At 46.9% G+C, this 20,051-nt stretch overlaps 1 protein-coding gene across 1 annotated transcript; it reads left to right on the top strand.

Annotated features, from left to right (window-relative positions):
* Positions 1–14,146: 14,146 nt before the first annotated feature.
* On the top strand, positions 14,147–16,719 carry LOC138447732 (CMRF35-like molecule 5). Its single transcript, XM_069604033.1, has one exon. The coding sequence runs from the start codon at positions 14,270–14,272 to the stop codon at positions 15,254–15,256; it is 987 nt and encodes a 328-aa protein (XP_069460134.1). The 5' UTR covers positions 14,147–14,269; the 3' UTR covers positions 15,257–16,719.
* The last annotated feature ends 3,332 nt before the right edge of the window (positions 16,720–20,051 follow it).

Here is a 20,051-nt window from a genome sequence, read left to right as displayed (position 1 = left end):
GCTCTGTAATCTAAATTACAAAAAGTATATTGAAAGGCAACATGCGGGAGGAGATAAAACGGGTCGTCTTTTGGCATGGTTATATAAAAGAGAAACCCCGAGGCCCCCGATTAGGAGAATAATTAGAGAGGATGGGGAGCAGGTAAATACCCAGGAGGGTGTCAATGAGGAATTCGTAAATTACTATAAAGCATTGTATGGGGATCCGGGTGGCGGCGACCGGGAGGAAATGTTGGAGACCCTGCAAGATATCGGGCTGCCCAGGATAAGCACGGAGGAAAGAGAGGAACTAGATGCCCCAATAACACTAGGGGAGTTGGAGGCGGTCGTCCGGCAGCTACCCACTAGCAAGACCCCTGGAACGGACGGCCTGCCCAGTGAATTTTATAAAACTTTTGGAGCGGAAGTACTCCCCCCGATGCTTGATATGCTTAATGAGGCGTTCGAGAAGGGGAGGTTGCCGGAATCGCTCAGGGAAGCGATTATTATACCGCTCCCTAAGCCTAATAAACCCGGGCATAGTTGTGGGTCGTACAGACCAATATCTATGCTGAATCAGGACAGCAAAATACTAACGGCTGTCCTGGCCAACAGACTGCGGAGGGTGATAGGCAAACTGGTACACCCGGACCAAACGGGATATGTCCCGGGGAGAAACATTGCCCAAAACCATAGACGACTCCACCGGGTGATTGAAATGGGATCTAACAGTGATGGGGAAATGGCGATAGTGTCGTTGGACGCTGTTAAAGCCTTCGACTCGGTTAATTGGAAGTGGCTGCTGGCGGCCTTGAGAGAATACGGACTGGGACCAGGATATATTAGATGGGCGGAGCTGCTGTACAGCGCTCCGCTGGCTAGAGTTCGGACGGGCATGATTATATCCGAGAGATGGCAGCTTAGTAGAGGCACTAGACAGGGGTGTCCTTGGTCCCCGATGTTGTATATCTTGGCCCTGGAGCCTCTGGCACTGTACTTGCGGCAGCAGTATGATATCGTGGGCATTGAGGTGGGGGGAGAAAACCATCTGATATCCCTGTATGCGGATGACTTGTTATTGTACTTGAGTAATCCGGAGGAGAATTTACAATATATCCTGGACGTGATGGGGAGATATGCGAGGTTGTCGGGCATAGCGGTCAACCCCCAGAAATCGTACATTTTCCCGTTGGGCTGCTATAGGGGTGTTCCCACGGAGCGGCTGCCGGTGCTCCAGGTGCCCTGGTCAGTCAATACATTCCGTTACCTGGGAATAGATATCTACCACACGGTGGAGGAAGAATACAAGCGCAACACAGAGATGGCTGTTGAGAAGATACGCGCATGTATGAGCTTTTGGCAGAAGTTGCCCCTAGCGATGATGGGGCGTGGGGCGATGATCAAGATGGTAGTTCTGCCTAGGCTGCTACATTACTTTAGCAACATCCCATACATGATCCCTAAGGGTTTTTTCACTAAAATAAATGGGGTTTGCAGAGAGTTTCTGTGGCATGGTACTCGTAACAGAGTAGCGCTCTGGAAGTTACAGAACTTTCATGAAAAGGGGGGAGTCAAACTCCCAAACTTTGAGGCGTATTACATAGCGAGCCAACTACAGTTTGTGTCTAAATGGCTGTCCGACGAAGAGACCCCAGAACTCAGACTATTCGGGCAAGATTGTGCCCCATTTTTCTTAAAGGAGGTCATTTGGTTGCCCGAGGCTGTCACGAGAAGGTACCCGGCGATAGTGAAGCTGGGGTGGAAGGTGTGGAGACGGGCATGTACAATGATGGGTGACCCACTTCCGTGTTCTCCGCAAATTCCACTGGTTGCCCTGGCGGGGGTGGATGGACAGCTGAGGGAGATTATTAGGACCTACTGGGAATCGGTGGGGTTGGTGACATTGGGCGATGTGTGGCAGGAGGGTGCTATTAAGGGGTTTGTGGAACTTAGCGAGGAGATTGGATTGCACGAAGGCCAATATGTTACATACCACAGATTGGGGAGGAAAATACGGGAACTGTGGCCTGAGAATATCATGGCAGACGAATCGGAGGTTACGATGGCGGGGATATATGATACAACGGAAGGGGGACATGAAACTTCTAGGCTGTATGAGATGGTGATGTCGAAAGTTGGGAAGGAACTGACATGCCTACGATTGGAATGGGAGAGTGAGGTGGGGATCGAAATGGGAGATGGGATGTGGGAACGGGCTTTGGGGTACCACAGGAAAGTGTCTCGAAATGCCAGACTGCAGCAAATACAACTGTACGTCACGCACAGAGCGTACATGACCCCTCTGAGGATATCCAAATTTCGGAATGCAGGCAGACAGGCGTGCCCCAAATGCGACGAAGAAAATGCGGACATGACGCATATGTTTTGGGCGTGCCCAGTGATTGAGGGGTTCTGGAGGGAGGCAGCGCGCAAGCTGAGAGAGAGAGGGGTCACGTTTGCCATAGACACCGCCTGGGCATGCCTTCTGGGTGGGTTTCCCAGACCTCGGCAGCAGAAACATGTAAGCAAACTGAAAGACTTAGCGTATGTGCTGGCCAAACGACGAATAGCCATGGGCTGGAAAAAATGTAGCAAGCCACGGGTTGAGGTGTGGTGGAATGACCTACAGAAATGGGCGGAGGCTGAGACAGCGGTGTGGCAAGAGGCGAGTTGTATGTCTTGGGAGGAGGAACTGGGCTCTTTGATGGCATGGAAGACATTGATATCCTGCATATTCGGGACAGGGGATTCGGGAGATCCAGATGATGACGATGCTCGCTCATGTGCAACAGAAGCGGAACAAGACATGGAAAATGGCTCGCGAGGGGGGAGGGATCAGGGGAGTAGTGCGCACTAATGGTTAAATGTTTATTGGAATATTGTTTATTGCACTGCTGTTTGGTTTGTATCGTTGTTTGTGTTGAAAAATCAATAAAAATCTATTAAAAAAAAAAAAAAGGTGCTTTATGATACATTGCTCCACGGCACCATTCCCTACCTGTAACAGCACAGTGCTACAGGCTGCTTGTGATGTCATAGACAGGTATTGGCATGTCTGTACAATGCAGCATTCACTGACTATGACACCACAGTGCTACAGGCTGCTTGTGATGTCATAGACAGGTATTGGCATGTCTGTACAATGCAGCATTCACCGACTATGACACCACAGTGCTACAGGCTGCTTGTGATGTCATAGACCGGTATTGGTATGTCTGTACAATGCAGCATTCACCGACTATAACACCACAGTGCTACACGCTGCTTGTGATGTCATAGACACAGAATGGCGCATTACAATATAGACACAGAATTGTGCATTGCGATATAGACACATAATGGTGCATTACAATTACAGTAGCAATGCATCACAATGATGCCTTGTGATGCATTGCTACAAGACACCATTCTCTACCTGTAACACCACATTGCTACAGGCTGCTTGTGATGTCGTAGACAGAGAGTGGTACGTTTCTACAAGGCAGTATTCTCTGCCTATAACACCAAAATGCTACAGGCTGATTGTGATGTCATAGATACAGAATGGTGCATTACAATATAGACATGGAACGGTGTATTACAATTACAGTAGCAATGCTTCACAATGATGCCTTGTGATGCATTGCTACAAGACACCATTCTCTACTTGTAACATCACAGTGCTACAGGCTGCTTGTGATGTTATAGACAGGGATTGGTACATTTGTACAAGGCGGCATTCTATGCATATGATGTCACAGTGCTACACACTTCTTATGTTATCATAGGCAGGGAATGGTGCATTCTAAAGGTTAGCATCATATGCCTATGAAGTCGCAGTGCTACCGGCTGCTTGTGTTATCATAGGCTGGGAATGGTGCATTGATACAAGGCAGCATTCTCTGCCTATACCACTGGGGTGCTATAGGCTGCTTGTGTTATCGTAGGCAGGGAATGGTGCATTTCTAAAGGTTAACATTACCTGCTTACGACATCACTGTGATACAGGCTGCTTGTGCTATCATAGACAAAGAATGGTGCATTGCTACAAGACATCATTGTCTGCTATGATGCCACAGTGATACAGGTAATTGTGTTATCAGAGGCATGGGTTGGTGCAATTCTAAAGGTTGACCTCACAGTGTGCCCGGCTCCTTGTGTTCTCTTAGGCAGGGAACTGTGCATTGCTTCAATGGAGCAGTCTCTGCATAGAAACCCACAGTGCTACAGGCTGCTTATGTTATCACAGGCAGGGAATGGTGCCTTTCTAAAGGTTAGCATTATCTGCTTATGACATTACAGTGCTGAAGGCTGCTTGTGTTATGAAAGGCAGGGGATGGTGCATTTCTAAAGGTTAGCATCATATGCCTATGAAGTCGCAGTGCTACCGGCTGCTTGTGTTATCATACGCTCGTAATGGTGCATTGATACAAGGCAGCATTCTCTGCCTATACCACTGGGGTGCTATAGGCTGCTTGTGTTATCATATGCAGGGAATGCTGCATTTCTAAAGGGCAGCATTCTCTTCCTATAACACCACCGTGCTACCTGCTGCTTGTGTTATCATAGGCAGGCAATGGTGCATTTCTGAAAATGCACATGACCTGCCTATGACATCAGAGTGTAACAGGCTTCTTGCGTTGTCATAGGCATAAAATGGTATGTTTCTACAATGCACCATTCTCTGACTATAACTCTGCAGTGCTTCAGGCTACTTGTGATTTTCGAGACAGGGAATGGTATGTTTTTGCAAGCCAACATTTTCTGCCTATAACACACGAATGCTACAGGCTGCCTGAGTTATCATAGGCAGGGAATGGTTAATTGCTACAAGAATCAATCTCTGTCATTAACATCACAATGCTACAGGCTGCTTTTAACTGTCATAGACACGGAATGGTACATTACATTACAGACACGGATTAGTGAATTACAATGACAGTAGCAATGACTCACAAAGGTGCTTTATGATACATTGCTCCACGGCACCATTCTCTGCCTGTAACAGCACAGTATTACAGGCTGCTTGTGATGTCATGGACACAGAATGGTGCATTACAATATAGACACAGAATGGTGCATTACGATATAGACACAGAATGGTGCATTACAATTACAGTAGCAATGCATCACAATGATGCCTTGTGATGCATTGCTACAAAGCACCATTCTCTACATGCAACACCACAGTGCTACAGGCTGCTTTTCATGTTATAGAAAGGGATTGGTACATTTCTACAAGGCGGCATTCTATGCATATGATGTCACAGTGCTACACACTTCTTATGTTATCATAGGCAGGGAATGGTGCATTCTAAAGGTTACCATTATCTGCATATGACGTTACGGTGCTACAGGTTGCTTGTGTTATCATAGGCTGGGAATGGTGCATTGCTACAAGGCAGCATTATCTGTCTATAACACCAGGGTGCTACACGCTGCTTATGTTGTCATAAGCAGGGAATAGTGCACTGCTACAAGGCAGCATTCTCTGCCTATAACACCACAGTGCTACAGGTCATTTGTGATGTCGTAGCCACGGAATGGTGCACTACAATACAGAAAGGGAATAGTGCATTACAATTACACTAGCAATGCATCACAATGGTGCCTTGTGATGCATTGCTACAAGACACCATTCTCTACTTGTAACATCACAGTGCTACAGGCTGCTTGTGATGTTATAGACAGGGATTGGTACATTTGTACAAGGCGGCATTCTATGCATATGATGTCACAGTGCTACACACTGCTTGTGTTATCATAGGCTGGGAATGGTGCATTCTAAAGGTTACCATTATCTGCATATGACGTTACGGTGCTACAGGTTGCTTGTGTTATCATAGGCTGGGAATGGTGCATTGCTACAAGGCAGCATTATCTGTCTATAACACCAGGGTGCTACACGCTGCTTATGTTGTCATAAGCAGGGAATAGTGCACTGCTACAAGGCAGCATTCTCTGCCTATAACACCACAGTGCTACAGGTCATTTGTGATGTCGTAGCCACGGAATGGTGCACTACAATACAGAAAGGGAATAGTGCATTACAATTACACTAGCAATGCATCACAATGGTGCCTTGTGATGCATTGCTACAAGGCGCCATTCTCTACCTGTAACACCAGCGTGCTGTATGCACGCGTGTGATGTCATAGACAGTGAAAGGAACATTGCTACAATGCAGCATTCTCTGCCTATAACATCACAGTGCTACCATGCAGCACTCTCTGTGACATCACAGTGCTACCATGCAGCGCTCTCTGTAACATCACAGTGCTACCATGCAGCGCTCTCTGTGACATCACAGTGCTACCAGGCAGCGCTCTCTATGCAGCACTCTCTGTGACATCACAGTGCTACCATGCAGCGCTCTCTGTGACATCACAGTGCTACCATGCAGCGCTAGGACATCACAGTGCTACCATGCAGCGCTATGACATCACAGTGCTATACGGAGCTTTGGGTGGAATGGTGCAAAGCAGGATTCTGTTTCAGTGACAGCCGAGGCAGTCAGAAGCATGTTATTTGTTATATCTAAATACAGCGCCTCGTAGTTTCAAAAGAAGACACTGAGGTCACCCTTCATTTGTACATTGTTGGGGGGGAAGGTTTCCTTGAAGGGAGTACAGACGTCTAACCCATTTAAAGGTCTTTTTAGGATTTTAATATCTGGAAAACTTTCATTTCTGATCAGAAAGTATGGTACTCCTAAATACATGCACCGTTCCTCCGATGTAGACTTCACTCTCCCGGCCAGAGAGGAGAGAGGCGTGTGACGCCTGTGGCCTGATGGTCAGGATGTGGCCGTGGGAGGGTTTCACAGTAAAGTTCTCTGACCCATTTCTGGGGAACGACGACATTGTAAAAAAAAAAAAGAAGAAGAGGGAGCAAATGCGCCGGTGTGAGAGTGTTACAGCTTCAGAGAGATAGAAGACCCCAACCCACCCAGCAGAGACGCCTAGACGGGCTGCAACCCCTGGGATCAGAAGATGGGACTGCAGAAGAACTTGGAGACATGAGGAGTGAGACTGCCCTGGCGAGAGACTCCAGAACGGATCCACTGAAGGTGGTCTCATGGGAGGGAGCGTAGGGGAAGGAAATGCACATTTGACAGCATGAGGTCTGTCACCGTGAGGGTGTTTGTCCTTCTTTTGGGAGTGTGTGAGGCTGCAGGGTACAATGCTCAGGCAGTGCCTGGCACCGTGGGAGGCTCCCTCACTATGCATTGCAAGTATTCTCAGTATCATAAAGGGAACAATCATTACTGGTGTAAACAGGAGCTGTGCTCCTCTGCTATTATTGAGAGCAAAGGATCAACAGGAGCGGTGAAGGACAGTCGATATTCTATCTAAGAGAATCCAACAACTCTCACTTTCACAGTAACCATGAGGGATCCTATTTAGAGTGACTTGGGGACTGTACTGGTGGGGCTCAAAGGGACCGGGCCATAATAAATAGAAAACAGTCAAAGTGACCGTGTTTTCCTCTGCAACTAAGAAGCCGTCAACAAATAAGTCATTAACAAACATGATTCTACCAGCTGCACCTTCTGCCTCTTCCATCACATCAATGTCTCACCCTAAAGAGAGGAACCCCACTCCTTTCACCAACACAGCCCTGAGGCTCCTGCCCCTCCTGCTCCCACCACTGTCCCTGGACTCCACCACCTTGCTCCCTGCACAGTCCCAGGACCAGTGGCGGCTGGTGAATTTTTTAAGTGGAGGGGCATACATATTTCCACAAGATATGCCATAGTGACCGAATGCAGCGAGGGAGCCCGAACCATTCAAGATGGGTTCGGGGTTTCACCGCCAGGAATTTATTTTAAATAATGGGTTAAAATGTTGCATTTTAGAGCATACTTTAAATAAAATGGTTAAAAAGCCAAACAATTTGCTATTGGTACTGGGGGGACCAGGAGGCAGGGATGATATTTTTTACTGGACATCTATGATAGATGTCCAGTAAGAAAATACCATCCCTGGCCCTGGGATGGAGAACAGCACCTCAGAAGGAGAGGTGATTTTGGCAGGTGGATAGGGTGAGTGTGAAGGAAAGACATTTTTAAAATGCCCTTGCTGTACAACCCCCCCACTCACCCCAAAATCAGCTCTGCAGACCAACACAAACACACACACACAGCAATTACTCTATCATTCAAACAAACATCCATCACCATACACTAACTCATAACACAAGCATATACGCATCCGTGAACAGGAATGGGGAGGCAAGAGCTTCCTGGTTCCTGCACATGGGTGCGTAGGGGCCTGCACGATACTGCGCATGGGTGCTGAAACACGTGGTTGCTGAAATGTCCCGCTCTAGGCTGCTGTGTCTGTATGTGCGAGGAGGCGCAGAAGCTCCCACTCGCACACACAGGGCCTCATTACGAGGTGGGCGGTAAGAGATTACCGGCACCAGTAAGGGCACCGGTGCCGGTAATCCCTTACTGCCCTACTACGAGTTCCCTTTGTGGGTCCTCCCTTAACGCCTGGTTTTACCAGGACAAGATCCACAAAGGGACTTTAGAGCTAATAACGGTACTGCAATTTGCGGTACCGTTATTAGCACCTTCCCCATTCCCATTGAGCCCTATTTGGGCTCAATGGGAATGGGGAAAGGCCCTGGTGAATGGGGAATTACCGGCCCCACCAACCTTGGAATGGGGCGGTAATAGCTACATTCACCAGGGCGGAGTCGGTATGTTTTTGGAGGCAGCCATGGCGCTAATAGCGCCATGGTTACCTCCAACCTCGTAATGAGGCCCACAGACATGCAATTCCCCAGTCAGTATTTCCAATGAGCTATCCAAGTCTGGTGAAACAAAATGCCCCAGCCTTGCATGGCTCAGTGAGCATGTGAGGCCGGGGAACTGAACTGTCAAAGAGAAACAGAGTTCCCCTTTGACAGTTCAGCCAGCCCAGGAGCTCTCCCTCATTCTGGAAAAAGCAGCTGAGGGAGTGCTCATTGTTTCACTGGACTTGCTCCTCGGCTCCTCCATAATGAATGTGGTGGCCACTGGGTAGACGCCCGCTTGCCCATTATGGATGAGCCACCAGGCTCGGACTGGCCTTTTGGGGAATAGGGCAATGCCTGAACCAAAAATGCAAAAATGCTAACGTGGGTCAGCTTTTTGGGTAAAAATTGGCCACCTTTTTGGCCAATGCATAAACAAATAACAAATAAATAAACAAATCAAATCAAATCAATGTGGGCCAGTTTGATGAGAGTTACTTTACTATGCAGCTAGTAGTTTTGACCATTGTTGATGAATAAATATTCTTTAAATATCACTATTTGTTTATATTTTAGCAAAAAACACCACCTTGGGTACTATTCAAACAGTCTGTCACTAAAGAAATGATTTTCTTTATTTGTATTATTATTATTATTTATTTGCATTCAGTTCAAAGAACCTTTCCAAATATTGAAAAAACATAGCATAACACATAATTCAACTTTAAATGCCATAACAACTATCATATTTCATATCCGATTCCATATAAATAATAAAAACCTATTCTAAAATTAGATCATACCAATTCACTGGTAAATCAAATTAGTTTAACTCGCACAGGGAATCGGTTAGAATCCTTTAAGAATCCTTAAATCATAAATCTTAAAAATTAATTTATATACATATTTCAAACAAAATATTGAATTTAAATGTAATAAAATGGCAACATGTGATTCATATGAATCGAAGAATGTAATCCAGGGTTAAACCGGGCAACAATGATTAATAGTACTGGCATAGGATGGCATAACTAGGAATAACCTTAATTATGCTAAAACATACGAAATGAATCATAAAAGATATATTAATCGACCTGTTCCCTGCTTACCCTGAGTATTGTTTTTACAATGACACGCCACAATTGATACATGGCGATTTGCACTCTTTCAGACTGCATATATAGTGTCTCGGGAGGATAGCTCAGGGGCAACATGCTCGCCTGGGAAGCATGACGACACGGAGCAACACAGGTTCCATCCCTGTGCTTAGAAATCTCTGGGTATTTAGCGTGTTATAAATAATCTATCACATCATATCCTATTCATACACTAATTCCAGAAGCCCCCCTGCATTATGGACTCATATTCATGGACAAAGGGGCCTAAGATGCTCATATATGCAGGATCCAGCAGTCCAGGTACATTGCTACAATGCAGCATTATCTGCCTATAACATCACAGTGCTCCCATGCAGCGCTCTCTGTGACATCACTGTGCTACCGTGCAGAACTCTCTATGACATCACAGTGTTACCATGCAGCGCTCTCTATAACATCACTGTGCTACCATGCAGCACTCGGTGACATCACAGTGCTACCATGCAACACTCTCTGTGACATCACTGTGCTACCATGCAGCACTCTCTATGACATCACAGTGCTACTCTGCAGCGCTCTCTATAACATCACTGTGCTACCATGGAGCACTCTGTGACATCACAGTGCTAACATTCAGCACTCTCTATGCAGCGCTCTCTGTGACATCACAGTGCTACCATGCAGCGCTCTCTATGCAGCGCTCTCTGTGACATCACAGTGCTACCATGCAGCGATCTCTATGACATCACAGTTCTACTACGTAGCGCTCTCTATAACATCACTGTGCTGCCATGCAGCATTCTGTGACATCACAGTGCTACCATGCAGCACTTTCTATGCAGCGCTCTCTGTGACATCACAGTGCTACCATGCAGCACTCTCTGTGACATCACTGTGCTACCATGCAGCGCTCTCTATGACATCACTGTGCTACCATGCAGCACTCGGTGACATCACAGTGCTACCATGCAACACTCTCTGTGACATCACTGTGCTACCATGCAGCACTCTCTATGACATCACAGTGCTACTATGCAGCGCTCTCTATAACATCACTGTGCTACCATGCAGCACTCTGTGACATCACAGTGCTACCATTCAGCACTCTCTATGCAGCGCTCTCTGTGACATCACAGTGCTACCATGCAGCACTCTCTATGCAGCGCTCTCTGTGACATTACAGTACTACCATGCAGCGCTCGCTATGACATCACAGTTCTACTACGCAGCGCTCTATATAACATCACTGTGCTGCCATGCAGCACTCTGTGACATCACAGTGCTACCATGCAGCACTTTCTATGCAGCACTCTCTGTGACATCACAGTGCTACCATGCAGCGCTCTCTGTGACATCACTGTGCTACCCTGCAGCGCTCTCTATGACATCACAGTGCTACCATGCAGCGCTCTCTGTGACATCACAGTGCTACCATGCAGCACTCTCTATGACATCGCAGTGCTACTATGCAGCGCTCTCTATAACATCACTGTGCTACCATGCAGCACTCTGTGACATCAAAGTGCTACCATTCAGCACTCTCTATGCAGCACTCTCTGTGACATCACAGTGCTACCATGCAGCTCTCTCTATGCAGCGCTCTCTGTGACATCACAGTGCTAACATGCAGCGCTCTCTATGACATCACAGTTCTACTACGCAGCGCTCTCTATAACATCACTGTGCTGCCATGCAGCACTCTGTGACATCACAGTGCTACCATGCAGCACTTTCTATGCAGCGCTCTCTGTGACATCACTGTGCTACCATGCAGCGCTCTCTATGACATCACAGTGCTACCATGCAGAGCTCTCTATGACATCACAGTGCTACCAAGCAGCACTCTCTGTGACATCACTGTGCTACCATGCAGCATTCTCTGCCTATAACATCACAGTGCTACCATGCAGCGCTCTCTGTGACATCACAGTGCTACCGTGCAGAACTCTCTATGACATCACAGTGTTACCATGCAGCGCTCTCTATAACATCACTGTGCTACCATGCAGCACTCTCTGTGACATCACAGTGCTACCATGCAGCATTTTCTATGCAGCACTCTCTGTGACATCACAGTGCTACCATGCAGCGCTCTCTGTGACATCACTGTGCTACCCTGCAGCGCTCTCTATGACATCACAGTGCTACTATGCAGCGCTCTCTATAACATCACTGTGCTACCATGCAGCACTCTGTGACATCAAAGTGCTACCATTCAGCACTCTCTATGCAGCGCTCTCTGTGACATCACAGTGCTACCATGCAGCACTCTCTATGCAGCGCTCTCTGTGACATTACAGTACTACCATGCAGCGCTCGCTATGACATCACAGTTCTACTACGCAGCGCTCTATATAACATCACTGTGCTGCCATGCAGCACTCTGTGACATCACAGTGCTACCATGCAGCACTTTCTATGCAGCACTCTCTGTGACATCACAGTGCTACCATGCAGCGCTCTCTGTGACATCACTGTGCTACCCTGCAGCGCTCTCTATGACATCACAGTGCTACCATGCAGCGCTCTCTGTGACATCACAGTGCTACCATGCAGCACTCTCTATGACATCGCAGTGCTACTATGCAGCGCTCTCTATAACATCACTGTGCTACCATGCAGCACTCTGTGACATCAAAGTGCTACCATTCAGCACTCTCTATGCAGCACTCTCTGTGACATCACAGTGCTACCATGCAGCTCTCTCTATGCAGCGCTCTCTGTGACATCACAGTGCTAACATGCAGCGCTCTCTATGACATCACAGTTCTACTACGCAGCGCTCTCTATAACATCACTGTGCTGCCATTCAGCACTCTGTGACATCACAGTGCTACCATGCAGCACTTTCTATGCAGCGCTCTCTGTGACATCACAGTGCTACCATGCAGTGCTCTCTGTGACATCACTGTGCTACCATGCAGCACTCTCTATGACATCACAGTGCTACCATGCAGCGCTCTCTGTGACATCACAGTGCTACCATGCAGCGCTCTCTGTGACATCACTGTGCTGCCATGCAGCACTCTGTGACATCACACTGCTACCATGCAGCACTTTCTATGCAGCGCTCTCTGTGACATCACAGTGCTACCATGCAGTGCTCTCTGTGACATCACTGTGCTACCATGCAGCGCTCTCTATGACATCACAGTGCTACCATGCAGCGCTCTCTGTGACATCACAGTGCTACCATGCAGCGCTCTCTGTGACATCACAGTGCTACCATGCAGCGCTCTCTGTGACATCACTGTGCTGCCATGCAGCACTCTGTGACATCACAGTGCTACCATGCAGCACTTTCTATGCAGCGCTCTCTGTGACATCACAGTGCTACCATGCAGTGCTCTCTGTGACATCACTGTGCTACCATGCAGCGCTCTCTATGACATCACAGTGCTACCATGCAGCGCTCTCTGTGACATCACAGTGCTACCATGCAGCGCTCTCTGTGACATCACAGTGCTACCATGCAGCACTCACTATGACATCGCAGTGCTACTATGCAGCGCTCTCTATAACATCACTGTGCTACCATGCAGCACTCTGTGACATCACAGTGCTACCATTCAGCACTCTCTATGCAGCGCTCTCTGTGACATCACAGTGCTACCATGCAGTGCTCTCTATGCAACGCTCTCTGTGACATCACAGTGCTACCATGCAGTGCTCTCTATGACATCACAGTTCTACTACGCAGCGCTCTCTATAACATCAGTGTGCTGCCATGCAGCGCTCTCTGTGACATCACAGTGCTGCCATGCAGCGCTCTCTGTGACATCACAGTGCTACCATGCAGCGCTCTCTGTGACATCACAGTGCTACCATGCAGCGCTCTCTGTGACATCACAGTGCTATACGCAGCGTTGGGTGGAATGGTACAGAGCAGCTTTCAGTGACAGCCGAGGCAGTCAGAAGCACGTTAATTGTTATATCTAAATACAGCGCCTCGTAATTTCAAAGAAGACACTGAGGTCACCCTTCATTTGTGCATAGTTTGGAGGGAAGGTTTCTTTTATGGGAGAACAGACGTCAAACCCATTTAAAGGTCATTTGAGGATTTTAATATCTGGAAAACCTTCATCTCTGATCAGAAAGTATGGTACTCCGAAATATATCTTTTTTTCTATGTTTGTGATCAAATTATATCTGATTGCCCCAGGAAGGTTTCTTCAAATGTAGACTTTCGTTTCCCCAGCCAGAGAGGAGAGTGGCGCGTGACGCCTGTGGCCTGATGGTCAGGATGTGGCCGTGGGAGGGTTTCACAGTAAAGTTCTCTGACCCATTTCTGGGCAACGACGACATTGTAAAAAAAAAAAAAATCGAGAGCGCAGAGAAGAGGAAGGAAATGTGCCGGTGTGAGAGCGTTACAGCTTCAGGGAGATAGAAGACCCCAACCCACCCAGCAGAGACGCCTAGACGGGCTGCAACCCCTGGGATCAGAAGATGGGACTGCAGAAGAACTTGGAGACATGAGGGGAGAGACTGCCCTCGCGTGTGACTGCCAGAACGGATCCACTGACAGTGGTCTCTTTGGAGGCAGCGTAGGGGAAGGAAATGCACATTTCATCCAACCCAGCAGAATGAGGTCTGTCACCGTGTGGGTGTTGGTGCTTCTTCCGGGAGTGTGTGGAGCTGCAGGACGCAGCGCCCAGGTGGTGTCTGGCACCGTGGGGGGCTCCCTCACTGCGCATTGCAAATATTCTCAGTATTCTAAAGGGAACAATCATTACTGGTGTAAACAGGTGCTGGGCTTTTCCTGCGCCAAAGCTATTGAGAGCAAAGGATCGAGGAGGGAGGTGAAGCAGGGGCGATATTCCATCAAAGACAATCCTGCAACTCTCACGTTCACAGTAACCATGAGGGGTCTTAGAAAGAATGACTCGGGGCTGTACTGGTGTGTCTCAAAGGTACTGGGCCATGATAAAAAGGAAGAAGTCAAAGTGACCGTGTTATCCTCTGCAACTAAGAAGCCGTCAACAAATAAGTCATTAACAAACATGATTCTACCAGCTGCACCTTCTGCCTCCTCCATCACATCAATGTCTCACCCTGAAGAGAGGAACCCCACTCCTTACACCATCACGGCCCTGAGTCTCCCGGGGGAGGCAACCACAGAGGTACACTCCACTACTGTGGATGCCAGTGAGGACCCTGCCAGCTCTCCTGCTCCTGGGACGCTTCTCCAGTCCCTGGCACCAGCTGCCCTGCTTGCTCTCATTCCTCTTGCAGCTATAGGTGCCTGCGAAAGAAGGAAGCGAAATAAATCCCTGGATGGAGCCGGAGGGCAGAGTGATGGAGACACCAGTTTGCCTGACCTTCCTTCAAAGCACATCATGGAAAACCCACAGTATGTAACAGTGGGGAATCCTGCAGCCGGGGGTCGGAATACAGTATATTCAATGGTTGAGCGTGGTCCAGCTTCTGCAACATCGGATCCCGGGGGTCTAAAGGCATAACTTGCATAAAAGCAGGAAGGAGGCATATGCACTTGTGTGTTGCTCAATCATTGACAGGTGAATCCATCACAATAAATGGCGAGCTTGAATATGGCATGTACTGGGCTAACATACCCGGCCACTGTTTTAATGCAGTTTTCCTTAGCTGTTATTCTGGTGCCTGAGAAGACATGTGTTGTTAGTAGCATGCATGCTGAGAATGACAAAGACATTAAGAATGTCCTGGTCTTTCTTATGCATGTGTAATGTGCAAGGCGATCCTCGCTGCATTGCAGACGGCATGTAAACCAACTAGATATCGTAGCAGCGGCCATTTTAAAGGAGATCACGTGGTGTCTGATCAAGAAAATCGATGTGGTCACTAACACCAGAGAGAAAATTAGTGTAATAGGCAGTATTTTATGAATGGGCAAACACTAGCCTGCACGGACTTGTGAATGGATGTACGTAGAATGTGTTACATTTTTTGCAAAACTAGTCATTTTCAAGAAACCTTATCAAAATATTCCCAAATATTGAGGACCTCTTCTGCTGTCCACACTGTGTGGGATCTAATGTACCTCATGTAAGCAGCCGCGTCTTGTCTCCTCCTCTTTGCAGTTTCTCAATATGTTGCCATCCCAGACACCTCATTTGCTTGTGGTCATGTCAGTTTCTCAATGTGTAGCCATCCCAGACACCTCATTTGCTTGTGGTCCATGTCAGTTTCTCAATGTGTTGCCATCCCAGACACCTCATTTGCTTGTGGTCCATGTCAGTTTCTCAATGTGTTGCCATCCCAGACACCTCATTTGCTTGTGATCCATGTCAGTTTCTCAATGTGTTGCCATCCCAGACACCTCATTTGCTTGTGGTCCATGTCAGTTTCTCAATGTGTTGGCATCCCAGACACCTCATTTGCTTGTGGTCCATGTCAGTTTCTCAATATGTTGCCATCCCAGACACCTCATTTGCTTGTGGTCCATGTCAGTTTCTCAATGTGTTGGCATCCCAGACACCTCATTTGCTTGTGGTCCATGTCAGTTTCTCAATATGTTGCCATCCCAGACACCTCATTTGCTTGTGGTCCATGTCAGTTTCTCAATGTGTTGCCATCCCAGACACCTCATTTGCTTGTGATCCATGTCAGTTTCTCAATGTGTTGCCATCCCAGACACCTCATTTGCTTGTGGTCTATGTCTGAATGGTTTCCGTCCAATGCGTTGCCAAGGGACACCCGGCATCTTTAGTCCGCATTGCTCGGAGCCGCTCGAGGGGTCTCTCCTTAAGTGCTCTGAGGGTTCTGGCAACATATTCTATATCACAATCACCAGAGACGAAGCTGGGCCAGTCACCTGTGAAAATAATCTCTAATTCACGAGTACCCTAGAGTAAGTGTAGAAAACTGGCTATACAATTTTTGTCACTGCCCCTCAGGGAAGTTAACCTCGTGTCACATTAAAGCCTGCCCTCACCTCATTATGGATCAATTATTGTATTTGTATTTATTGAGGAAGAACCAGGATGGCATTTATGTTTGAAATGACTTCCTGGTTCTTGCTCAGTCACAAAGTAAACAGTAACGGAGGCTGCAGGCAGTCCCTCGGTAGTGTGACCTTTACAATAAGCATGGCTGCATTGGACGAGGAAGATCAGATGAGGAAGGGGTTATATGAGAACATAGACCACGAACAGAAGGACACAACATAGTTACAATTTACAGGGATGGAGAACATGAGTGTTGGGTTAGGCTGCTAGTTATGGCAGGAGGGTGGATATTTTCAGAGGTCGCCATTGATTGTCAGTATATGGTGTTTGAGTCTTATTTTTAACAATTCCACTGATAAAATGGCTTTCATGGCTAAGAGGGAGACAGTTCCAACAAAGAGAAAAGCAGGAGGCGGTGCCGGGGAGGTCAGTGGACAAAGAGGATGCAGAGGGCCAAGGCATGGAGAGTATGGGCCTCATTACAACCTTGGTACTAAGTGCACCAACTTTACCACCATGGTGTAAACTCCGTTTACACCATGGTGGATGGCGGATTTACCGCCCCATTCCAAGGTGAGTGGGGCGGTAAATCCCCATTTCCCATTTTCCCTTCCCCATTCCCATTTTTGCCCCATAGGGCATAATGGGAGTGGGGAAGGCGCTAATTACGCCGCCGTAAATTACGGCGGCGTAATTAGCACCATGGCAGGTTAGCGCCATGGATTTTAACGCCTGCTAAAAGCAGGCGTTAAAATCAGAATCAGGCGTTAAGGGTTAACGGTGGCGTTAACCCTTAACGCCTGAGTTGTAATGAGGCCCTATGAGCGGTAGAGTATAGAGGGATGCAGTCGGCGAGGCAAGGACATCATTTCACCAAATGCCTGGGGTAGCGGAAGTGACATCACATGACCCCTGACCTCTAATGACATCACAGAAATGAATATCATGTTACCGGATGTGACATCACGGGATGCGATGGCACATGACCTTTCACCGCTTGACATAACAGGAACTGGCATCACATAGCATTGTTCCAAAGTACACTGCAAAAAATATGGTTACGATTTCACTGTAATCTGATATACATTTGATACAAGAATGGATCAACTTATGTATCATTAATATCAATGTGTATAGGCCCATATTACCAAATTACTGTGAATGCAAGCAAACGTCCAAGGTCAAATGATAATGATGTGCTATTAAGTAGCTATATAGAACAAATGTACATACAATATCACCCAACCAGTGTTGGTACTCATGCATCGACCTCGGAAGGATGAAAGGCTGAGTTAGCCTTGTTAGGATTCGAGCCTGCAACCTGCAAATCCCACACACATGGCAGCAGTGAGCTCCCAACCCACTGAGCTATCTTACCGGCTATAGTAAAATTGGTAATTACATGCCTGAATGTTATCAAAGTCAGAAAGCGAATTACACTCTGCAGTGGATACAAATAAACAGGTAACTGTGAACAGCAGGCCAGTTCATCTGCAGGTCTGGTGCAAATTTGGCCACATGTTAAGCTTGCACAGATCTACTTTTCAGGTTTCATAGGTTGGCAAAATACATACCATTGGGAGGGTTCATAACTGTGTATTAAAGAATTTAGAGTGGCACAGGAAAAGCAGAGCACGCACACAGCATCTCGTACTCTGGGCACTCGTTACCTCATACATGCAAATAAACATCCTGAACAACACGCCATGAAGATAGAAAAGATAGACACATTACAACAAAGCATGTATTGCGGTACAATGAAATCAAGGGTCACTTTATGTGCTATGGTCAAACATTTCTACACTGTACACAAGCTTTTAGGCACAAGGATTTTATGTAGTGACCGAGGACACCGAGATGGAATGTCTTGTGATTATTGTAACAGAGAAAACGGCATAAAAAAAGAAAAACAGGCTATAACTGCAACCTGCGAAAAGCAAAATACACAATCCGAAATGGATGCTTATTCTACTCTAAATGCTTTTTGGACGTTTTTGTCTGCATTGTGAATTGACGTGTTTAAGAACAGACTAAATCAGTGACTCAACACCTGAAGTGTGCCTGAAATATACCTTTAACGAGTCTAGCAATTACTGTATAGAATTCCGGAACACAAATTATTTACTATTCCTATTCTTTCTTATTTTGGGTCACTGTTACATTTGTGGAACCTCTTGTTTTTTTGTTTTTTTTTACAAGGCCTGAACAAGAAAGCCAGCCACTCTAGAAACACAGCCCAGGCGCTTCTGTTTTTTTAGAGGTAGCAAGGGAGACCGCCGGGGTCGCAGTTGCGACCCCTGTTGAGCCTCAAATAACAACCCTGCAGCGAGGTTGAGGGAGGCAATATCATGATTGGATTTGCATTTAAAGAGTAGGAACTTAAAAGGAGAGAGGTTTCTGTTGGTAGAGGTGATCGAGGATCTTGGGAATTTGGAAAGGGTGTGTGTCACACAGCTTAGAACTTTACTTAACGGAGAGCAGGAGTATTTTATATTTTTATATATTTGAGCTTATAAAGTGGCTTCTGTAAAGCTCTCCACAACTGATAATAAAGGTACAAACATTATGAGAAATGCAATGTGTGAGAAGGGATGCAGAAAGAAAAGGAGTACAATTTAGTTTGAGAGATTAGAGAGGAGATGGGCTTTAAGGCAGGTGAGGAATAGATGCAGCCGGAAGAAGAGTAATAGTGAGAGGGAAAGAATCCCAAAGTTTAGATGCGAAACGAGAAGAGGCACAAAGAGGAGTAGGACCTGCAAGGAGGAATTTAGACTGCAAACGCAGGTTGCCAGGAGTACAGAAAGAAATAAGAGAACAGAGGTAGGGAAGAGCGAGACCATGAAAGTACTTAAACACGATGACGAGAAAGTGACACAAAAGACGAGAGTCAAAAGGATGAAAAGAAATGGGCAAAAGAGAAGAAGTGATGGAGGTGCGAGGGTGAAGAAGGTAGAGAAGATGAATAGCTGCATCATAAATAAAGCAAAGTGGTGTAAGATGCAAAGTAGGAAGACAGTCTAACAGGGCAGAACAATAGTCAATACAGGAAAGAATGATGGAGACAATAAGGACAATAAGGAGTTTAGTAGCAGAAAAGAATAGAAAAGAGCGAGCACAACAAAGACCTAGAAACGGCAGACCCAAACCGTGTTAGAAATGTGAGCAGAAAGGATAAAGAAGGGGCAAGGAAGAGTGTGAGGGGGTAGAGTGGTGTGGGGGGAGATATTGACAGGTGTTGGGGTAGAGTGGAAGCTGCAGCAATGAGTGGAGAAAGGTTGAAGTTTGTGTCAGAGGAGTAGAGTGGGGGCAAGGTGTTTGAGTGGAACAG

Source organism: Ambystoma mexicanum, chromosome 3q, assembly GCF_040938575.1.
Source record: "Ambystoma mexicanum isolate Mex_15411 chromosome 3q, UKY_AmexF1_1, whole genome shotgun sequence".
Classification (NCBI taxonomy): domain Eukaryota; kingdom Metazoa; phylum Chordata; class Amphibia; order Caudata; family Ambystomatidae; genus Ambystoma; species Ambystoma mexicanum.
The sequence above is the reverse complement of the archived record's forward strand: the minus strand, read 5'-3'. Positions and strand labels throughout refer to the sequence as shown.

Excerpts from the sequence above, each read along its gene's own strand:
- LOC138447732 (XM_069604033.1), top strand. The coding sequence starts at position 14,270 with ATGAGGGGAGAGACTGCCCTCGCGTGTGACTGCCAGAACGGATCCACT.